Source organism: Leptodactylus fuscus, chromosome 1 (genome assembly GCF_031893055.1).
Source record: "Leptodactylus fuscus isolate aLepFus1 chromosome 1, aLepFus1.hap2, whole genome shotgun sequence".
Lineage (NCBI taxonomy): Eukaryota > Metazoa > Chordata > Amphibia > Anura > Leptodactylidae > Leptodactylus > Leptodactylus fuscus.
The window spans coordinates 21,316,020-21,326,153 of NC_134265.1; the positions used below are offsets into that span (position 1 = coordinate 21,316,020).

The window sequence follows — 10,134 nt, forward strand, 5'->3', positions numbered from 1 at the left end:
CCCGCCCTGCCTCGGGGAACTGTCTTGGAGAGGACCTGCCCGCCCTGCCTCGGGGAACTGTCTTGGAGAGGACCTGCCCGCCCTGCCTCGGGGAACTGTCTTGGAGAGGACCTGCCCGCCCTGCCACGGGGAACTGTCTTGGAGAGGACCTGCCCGCCCTGCCTCGGGGGCCTGTCGTATGTAATTTAGAAAAAGAAAAAAAAACAAACAAACCAGGAAGAGTCAAAAAATAAAAAAACAGTCTGAAATAAGTTAATGGAAACATGTCTTTATTAGCGTTTAATATCCAAAAAATAAAACTCTTATAATTCTCTTTACAGCAAATATATAATATCAGTGCTTTGGCCGTAATAAGTTAAAGGCCCTTTATCATAAAATATATGGTTTTTAACCTTTACTCAAACTGAATTTATAATCCCTATACGTCCCTACATATACATAACAAAAGTGTAGTAAAATTAGCAAATACTAAACTATATTAATAGATTTTTCCATACTAACATTTTGTAGTTAATATAAATGGTACACACGCATCTAATGTATCGGTTAACTCCTTGGCTTGTTAGTTGCTGTGTACGATGCAATAATAGATTTTTTATTTATTTTTTTAATATATAAAACACATGCTTGGCGAACGTTCGTGCGAACTTGCTAAGACGGCAGCTAAAATGTTCCAATACTGACTTAAGCTATTCTACAAGCGATTAGCATCGAAAGTTTGCAATACATTATAATAATAATAATATGCCATCAAGGCAAATATTATATCCCCCCCCCAAAAAAAAAATCTAAAACTAAAAATAAACCCAGAACAGTAAATTTGTAAACTTTTTTTTTTTTAATATATATTTATACGAAATGTAACTTCAAGTGGAAATAAAAAATAAAGATTTATATTTAATAGTCAGTACACAGACTTTACAGCTTCAGTTTTGTGTTTTGAAAAAAAAAAAAAAAAATTAAGGAAAAAAAATTCTCAAAAATAGTATAAAAATCCATAGGGAGTTTTTTTTTCTGCTTTTTTTTGGATGCAACCAGTAAAAAAATAATATCGGATGTAACTAAATATATCCACAGGCTGAAATGCAAAAAAAAAAAAAAAAATTAAAATAAAAGCCACTACACCTCTCGAAATTCACAATATGGCGCCGATGTTAGCTCGTTTATTATAGGCCGTGTCAAGGCCCTCTCTCAGGAGAAATTTTTTCAAAAGGAAAAAAAAATAAAAAAAATTTAAAAATAAAATTTTTGGAGAGAGTATAGTCAAAAAGTCCCAGCCTTTCCCTTGGTTAAGTAAAGCTAAGATTCATTCAAGTCATGGCTGGCTCAAAAAGTTTTCACATTTAGAATATATATATATTTTTTCCTCTCTAAATGAACAGATTGAAACGTGTTCAGACTAATAGTTGGAATGGAGCATTCTCTATTAGCTGCTTTGTGCATTGTAAAGCTTTGAAATAAATCCAGAGACAGTTTACCTAAAAAAAAAAATAAAATAAAAAACTAGCAACCGTACAGTTTTTGTGGTAGTGTTTCCACTGTAGAGTGCCCCATGGTGGGACTAAAAAAAACAAATAAAATAAAATAAAAAAATTGCAAATACTGCCACATTAAATTGCTACGTCACCTCTGAACATCGTTTTATTAGACCCCTGAATATCTAGTGAGGGCAAGGATTTGGGCGGCTGTATTTTCAGACAGAGGACCCCTCAGCTCTCCCGACAGATCTGTTTTAGCCAATTCTATACAAAACAACATCAGAGCATTTTATGGTCTAGCTTTGCATTGTCCTAAGTGCTAACCAGTTGAGGGGCGTGTCCAAGGTTGACACTGTCCAATCAGTGCCAAACTGTAGGGACACACCTACTTGAGGAATGGTAACACCCACGAGGAACAGCACAAAGTAGAATTCTAAGAAAAAGTGCATATATATATATATATATATATATATTATATTTTAAACGGGAATGCAAGAATTTACTATAACATTCGTGTCAGGAGAGGAGACTGGTACCCTTTACATTTTGTTGGCAAGAATAGAAGTTAATCTTTTCCTGCAACTAGACTCCAATTTTTTTTGTTCAAGAAATCTAAGTGTGCAACACTGGCTGAAAACCCCATCAATTTTACCATCCCATAACGTTAGGCAAAGTTCACACTACTGTTACTCATATTCTCAGGATGGTAGTAGTGACTGGCAGTGCAGGTAGAGTTAACCATTGTCTTCTAGTTATGGATTTTAACAATAGCGTGAACTGGATCTTATCACATCTAGAGCTGCATTCATTGTTCTGCAGAATTCCATCCAATTAACCAATCCTTCAAGCCAAACCAAATTAACAAGGGATCTTTTTCTGGAAATGGCGCCACTCCTCACTATCGTCTGGTAGTGCATCTCTGCGCCATTTTTCCCCCCAAAATGGCTGATCTGCAGTACCAAAAACTATCTAGTATAAAATATAGGCGTGGTTTCTTAACAATACTATAGAATTATTTTAAGGAAACAAGTTTTAAGCATTAAAAACTTGGTGATTTATTTTTATTTTTTTTCTTCATCCCCGTCCAAAATTCAGAACTTTTTAGGGCTTATCCATTGGCAGTCTGAGGTGGATACGATGTATTTAGTAAATTTAATTTAATATAATTTTTTTTTTCATAACGACACGGCATCTTTGTCCAGTAAATCATTACAACAATTCCATCGTTACCACTTTTACTAAATAAAATCCAATTTCTTAAAAATTTAGGACTTGACCGCGGGGGAAGGGTGTCACTGTTTTCAAACAAGCATGTTGCACACAACAATACCTAAAAATTTAGTTTTTGTTTACTTGTGTCCTGGAAATTAGGTTTTTAAAAATTAAAATTTTTAAAGTCTTTTCACTGTCCCAAGTGGGATGGATTGATCACCTGTACAATGTACTGCATTACTTCTGCATTGCAGTACATTGTACATAGGCTCCCTATGTGCCTCTTGGAGGTCATGGAACCCCGGCTGATCTCCGCACAGGGGACTTGTGGAATGACGCTAAAGATCAAGACGTCTGAAGGGTTAAGCTGCCGGAGTTGGAGCATTTTCTGACTCCTACAGCTAGTCGGGGCTGTATAATACAACTGGAACCTATATAACAGTGCCGAACCATACACTCAGTGTGACGCAACAGTACGGCACAGCGCGGGGAAGGGATTAAAATTGGTGTAGTCAAATGAATTCAACGCGGTCCTAAGAAATGCACCTTAGTCTATGACTAGTCTAGACAATAGCTAGATCACTGTACACAGCAATAGTGCATAGGTACACCATATAGAGAACCAACAAGGGACTCCTGCACCATTACACCCAACCTGCAGAATTTTGTATGCAGCTTTAGACGCGACTAGAGTGCAAACCATGATACACAACTAAAAACGGTACTAAAATTTGCAATTTAGACGTTCAGACGTGGCGCAGCGTCATCTCGATTCTCGACTTGATTATTCACAGAGCCGGCAGTGGAATTAACATTAGGAATCTAGACACTTGTTTCCACCTATGTAAACATATTTGTGAATGTAAACTAACCGGAAATCATAAAATTTACCGTGTAGACTATACCAACACCAGACATATTAATGCCAATTAACTGGACACCACCAAAGTCAACCCGGGCATGCAGTAACTTTTTATAAGGAGGTGGTAGCAGCAGTTTGTTTTTTTCTCTATATTTAGCCTGACTCTCGCCTTTTTTCCATATACGCGACTATATATAGATTTATATATATATATGTGTTAGAGGGAGATTGCTATAGAGGGTTCGTTTTCTATATAAATATCTGCAATACATTTAAGAATGTATTTGTATTGCCTGGTTGACCGGAGACTGGCAGAGCGGGCACAGGGGCATATCCTTCTGGCAGATCTTGTTAGCACATTCCATGCAGAAGAAGTTGTGGCCGCAGGGCACGAGGGCGGCGATCACCTCGTTATCGAAGCAGATGACGCAGTCGTGCTTCCGCCTCGTCTCGGGTGGAGAACTGGACGTGGAGCCGCCGCTGGAAGAAGAGTAGCTGTTGGTACCATTGGAGAAGGCCGGGATGTAGATGGGAAGCCCACCCTCGGTTGTGCTTGAAAGGTCACTTCTAATACTTCTTGTGAGGGGGTACTCCAAGCCTTCGGGAAAGGTCGGAGATACGCTGCCGCGGCGTTGAGATCTGGCGGCGTTGACATCATTTCCAAAGCCAGGGAGAGAATTGGCTGGGTCGAAAGGAGCCCAGATAGTCTCAGGAGGAGATGGTACTGGATCGAAGGCAGGGGTGTCGGTGAGGTCTTCGGAGGCCATGGGTGGCATGGTTTCTCCAAACCAGAAATTACTTGCGCCGAAAGGGCTCGTTGGACTAAAATCCGCCAGCCTATTGCTTCCAAAAAAGGAATCTGTGGAGCCGCTGCCCAAAGAACTGGAACTATCGTTGCGATAGTTGGAAACCATTTTGTTACGACCAGGAGCTGTGGTGTTGGCGTTTAACCAGTTGGTCGCCAGGCCGCTTGCTTCAAAGCTAACATCTGTACCATTATAGTGGAAATCGTTTTCTTCATTGAGCTCGATAAAGTTGCCAGTACGCATGGCTATGTGCATCTCAATCTCCTCCCGAGCCCGATCTACATTCTCCGGCATGCCGGTGACCTCGAACACGGGCTCTTTGTCTCGGCTTGGAGTGACGATGTAGGTGTGGGTTTGCTGTTGTATGCGCTTTATTGTGGCTCCCTTCGGCCCCACCACTAGGCCGACCACCCGGTAAGGTACCCTCACTTGAACTGTAGTTTGACCTGGAAGGTTGGGGGTACACTGGGTGCTGCCTACAGCGGGGCCGTTTTTGTTACGAGATGCTCGGATCATAGAAAAGTGTTCAGCTGCCGAGAGAATCTCTCTTTTGGCCATGGCAACGTCCTCTTTTCTTCCAGTGACGACAAATACTGGCTCTTCCCCTCGGACTGGAGTTTTAATGTATGTGTTTGTCTTTGCCCTCAGAGCCTTGATCTTGCAGCCTACAGGGAGAAGAATTAAGAGGTCAGTAGTGTGTCACCAAGACATTCCATAGTCATAAAGATACACGAGATGTTCAGTAGTGCAGCCTCAGGGTCTGGGCCTATAGCCAAAACGGATTACATCTCAACATAAAACACACTAAATAGTGATTTCCAACTTTTAAATGGACACCTCGTCCACCCAACCCATGTCCATATGGATATCGCAAAGAGATCGCCCAATGGGAGAGCTGCGGAAATGATTGACACAGCGAAGTCAGAGTCGCGTAATCCTGTGTCTTATACTTTCCGTCATTTGTACTCCTAACACACGGTTGACAGATTATCACACCTAAAGGATAGACATAAGGCGACATGAATGCAGGATCAGACGACACAAGGTTGGTTTGTTGTCTGTTAACATGGAGACACAATGGTTTGCTTTACAGCTGAAGAAGCAAAACGGAAATATCATTATAATTCACTTATGCAAAGTGGCGTCTTTTTTGCGCTTTGGAGATCATTAGGATTACTTTGTGATTATGGGGGACCCCCGATCAAAACGTCTACAAAGATAACCATAGTACATAAAGTGAGGGACGATTCTCCGACACCGCAGGGACACCTTCCTGGTCACATTACAGATACATTACACCATCTTATTCCTGGAAAACCGATCCTATATTTTTTAGCTAATGATACGAGCCCGTGACTTCTGGGCAGCAGCAGCATGATGTCATCCTATAAATATACGATTACATCATCATCATCTTCACGACCCTTGCTAATGATTCCCGTCTTATGTCAATGACTGATCAGCCGCCTCACATTCACATGTCCTCTGCTGTAAAGTTTTGCACAATTCTATAGTCGCGTCTATTTCAGAGACCGCTGGGTGACCGCGCACATCACCTGCCCAGGAGAATGGTCACTCAGCTTTCCCAAGCCCTGAGTAGCAATTGTAGATGTATCAATGCACAAGGAAAAGATCTGCAGTGGATACGTTTTACATCCAAACTGATAAATGTTCTTAAAGGGATCCTATCATTAAAAAGGCATTTTTTCTCAAAAACAACATGTAGGAATAGCCTTAAGAAAGACTATTCTTCTCCTGCCTTTAGATGTCTTCTCCACGCCGCCGTTCGGTAGAAATCCAGGTTTTCTTCTGTATGCGTCCCCAATGCTGCGAGAGAAATCTCCAGTGCTGCCTCTATCTTCTTCAAGAACGGCCTCAAACTTCTAGGCATGCGCAGTCGGCTCTGCCGTCGGGCCAACTGCGCATGCCCACCTGGTGTAAGCGGCCACACGAAAATGGCCACACGCATGTGCAGTCGGCTCAATGGTAGGGCCGACTGCGCATGCCTAGAAGTTTGACCCCCAGCGCCGGAAGAAGATGCAGAGAAAGGCCGTTCCAGAAGAAGATAGAGGCGGCGCTGGAGAGTTCTCTTGCAGAATTGGGGACACTTCCAGTGCTGTTTGAGCGCTGAGGACCGCCCCCAGTGCTGCAAGAGAACTCATCTGCATACCAAAGAAAACTGGGATTTCTACCAAACGGCGGCGCGGAGAAGACATCTAAAGGCAGGAGAAGAATAGCTTTTCTTAAGGCTATTTGTATGTGTTATTCGGAAAAAAACAACATTTTAAGGATAGGATCCCTTTAAAGGGGTTTCTAAGCAATATATATATATATATATATATATATATATATATATATATATATATATATATATATGTATTAGTGCTATTAATGGGTTAATAAGCACACTCATATGCTTTTAGCAGCATTTTGAGTGATTTCTGGTAGCTCCTGGCATCTTCTGCATTTGTTTACTAGTGTAGCTTCCTCACTACCTCCCTCTGACTCAGTTACACCTCCCTAGCTAAGCTATCCTGCCCACTACTAGCCCCCCCCCCCCCTTGCCTATCTACCTCTCTTGTGTGCAGGCTGGACCCTCTCCTACCACATGTACAAACCGGAAGTACCCGTGAGGCCTGCGCAGTAGAGATGGAGTGCAGTCTTTGCCGCGCATGCGTCGCAGGAACCTCCAGACTACGCAAGCACTTGCAGAGAGGAGCCGTTCCTGGACAGTAAGACACGCAAGTATTGAGGGAGTTGATTCCAGCAAATCCCATCCCACCCTGGAGAAACATGCGGGCAGCGGATACGCTACGATTGCCAAAACTGTTGCGGTTTTGGAAATCGCAGCATGTCAATTATACCTACGGTACATTGTTTTGCTGCAGGAGGCTACGTGTGGCCTTAGCCTAAAGGGGTTTCCGGTCTTATTGCATTGATGACCTTTTCTTTGGATGATAGGACCCCCAGGGTCATCTGTATAAAGAGATCATACACACTGCATCAGTGGGGGGTCCAGGCCGTCAGTCCCCTGCTGATCTGTAATTGATGGGTCAATCTTAAAAGAATGAGAAACCCCTTTAAGAGCTCTGCTTACTGTCGGCAAATAGAGAGATTCAATCTGCTGAAGTAAATATTAACATTGCAGATCCCCCCCCCCCAGGGCTCCTTATCTAGGAGAATACAAGAGTAACAGACTGGAAACAGTGAGAGACCATAACCAATAGTCAACAGTTGGTCATCAATTGAAGATCAGCGGGGGTCCGACACTCAGGACCGCTGCCTGAAGCAGTAGTAATCACATTGTCCACATGCCCAGATCACAGGTCAGTCTAATCCAAGTGAATGGGCCTGAGATGTAACACCAAACATGACCACTATACAATGTATGGCGCTGTGCTTTGTTTTCCTATGAAGAGGCTGCAGCGCTCACCTGAATGGTGGGTTCTCTTTAAACAATGGAGGATTGGGGGTCCCTGGAGTGCAGCCCCTGCTGATCTTTAATTCATGCTCTATGGCAAGTATAGGCCATCAATAAGGCCGCCCCCCAAAAAATAAATAATGGGCACTATACTGCCCACAATGTGCCATGTTCAGAGCCACTAATTCCATCATGTGACCAGAATTTGCCTGCTGGCTCATAGGATGGGGGCGCTATTATAGGGTAACTTTTGGTAGTTTAAGCTACCTGGGTCCCCAATCCATGCCAAAGCTGCAAGGCCAGAAACATAGTGGGCTATTATTTGGGGGATGGGGAAGGAACATAAAGGCCGTGTGCACCAGCCATGAGAATTCACAAGTCCCCATTGTTTCCCGCTGTGTATGGTGCAGAGCACAAATATCCTGTAGGGCTCGGTCTGCGGCAGGACAACATCTGCTGCCTCCAAACAAGTCCCTACAGGAGGACTTGGAGAAACTGCTCCTATTTGTGGTTCGGTGGGAAATTGTAGAACCTCATGTGAAGATGCGATAATGACCTCCCCATGGTGCCCCCTCCCCCCAGCCAGGACAATAGCAAAGGGGGATGGGGGATTGTGGTCAGGACAATACACTCAACATATGGTCCTGCGGCACGTCAACAGTCCTTCCAATACCATCTGCGGTATAATTTTGCTGCTATATAACTACAACTCCCAGCAGGCCGCCAGTGACCCCGGACAGCTGGGTCCTAAAGAGATCCTGAATATATTGTGTAGGTCACTTCCCACCAGATATCCACTGAATACTTCTGACTGCTGAGGGTTTGCTACAATGGTATCTGGTCTAAACAATCAGATGGGACTGTAACAAACCCTCAGCTGTGAGCAGTGTCAGGCCTGTACAGGGTGCAGACGAGGAGGTTTCCATTCAGGGACAGCGAGCAGAGGTCTTGAATGGGAAAGGGAAAAATTTTGGTATCTGAGAATAATCAGGACTTCTTAAAATCCAAAATGACTGGTACCCAATTGTTCGCTACTGAGCGCCTCCAATCCTCAGTTATAATCCAGCCCATGACCTCCGGCAACCCCTTCCCCGCACAATCACTACCACTATGCCCTCCATCTTCTGCCCCAAATTGTGATACATTGTAACATTTTGATGCATTTAGATACATTGACCTCAGCTTGTAAATAATATCGGATGGCCCAATTTGTGACCCCATCCCCCCCCCCCCCAATGCTGCAAAGCCACAGGTCATGATGACATCCTGGGGGTTACAGTGCTGCAATAGCTAGAAAGCCACAGGTTGGAGATCAGGGTGCAAACCAGTGGTTGCCATTCTCTACCTGCCCACAAGTGTGCGCCCTCCAGTGCCGCCATCCCTGTGCCCCCCATTGTCTGTATACCCCCACAGCCTTTGTACACCCCTTCTGACCCCAATACCACCACAACAGTGCACCACTTTGTCCCCCCAGCCTAGGGCACCTGATGACTGCTAGTACCCCCTCACCATTGTGCACATCCCGCTGCCCACTCACTACCCCTCCCCGTTTCCACCAGTGCCTCCCTTGTTGACCCCTGCACCCTTGCCACCCTCCTGCTCCCCCGGACACACTCACCCTGCCGCCCCACAATCTCGGCCACATGCTCGGAGCTGGGCACTGGCACCAGCTCGTTGGTGTTGACGCTCTTCCTGCGCACGGTGATGGCGGCCTGCTCGGCTCCCCCGGGGTACTGTCCCCCCAGCAGCAGCATGTCCCCGGGATACACCGCAGCCTCGTCCTCGCCCGACCGCTCCTCCTCCTCGGCCTCCGCTGCTGCTGCCGCCGGGGCCTCGAGTGCAGCCAGCCTCACCCGGATCTCCTCCAGCTCCGGGGTCCAGGAGGCCGCGGTGCCCCCTCCTCCGCCTCCACCACCACCGCCCGGCATGGCGATCGCAGCGCACTGTGACAGCGGACACTCAGCTCATACACGCCGCCGCCATGGCCCGCCCGTCCCGGCACATTCACGGCCCGGCCGCTCCACTTTCCTTTCTTCCCACTCCCTCTTTTTTTTCTCTTTGTTTCCCGAACCCGGCTGCACACGCCTCTAGTCCCCGCCCCCTGCACAAAAGGCCGGCGAACCATTGGCTGCGAGACGCGTGAGGAAAGACGAATGTGTGCTCTGATTGGTGGATTCCAGACGACAATTATAGCGGAGGGGCGGGACTTCAGGCTGGGAGGGGAAGGAAGAGGAAGTGTGTGATTTACTGGGCGGAGATTGGCTCGGTGACGTCAGGTGGGAGGGGGGAAGTCTGTGGAGTGCGGTCAGGTCACAGACAGAGCCTGGTCTGCAGGCGGGGGGCGGGGTCTCAGGC

General features: G+C 45.6%; 1 protein-coding gene across 1 annotated transcript; it reads right to left on the reverse strand.

Annotated features, from left to right (window-relative positions):
- Window positions 1-247: 247 nt before the first annotated feature.
- Window positions 248-9,868, reverse strand: MEX3C (mex-3 RNA binding family member C). The gene is made up of 2 exons (XM_075267769.1): window positions 9,398-9,868; window positions 248-5,023 (listed from the first exon to the last, which is right to left on the reverse strand). The coding sequence occupies exons 1-2, from the start codon at window positions 9,705-9,707 to the stop codon at window positions 3,825-3,827; spliced, it is 1,509 nt and encodes a 502-aa protein (XP_075123870.1). The 5' UTR covers window positions 9,708-9,868; the 3' UTR covers window positions 248-3,824.
- Window positions 9,869-10,134: the final 266 nt, after the last annotated feature.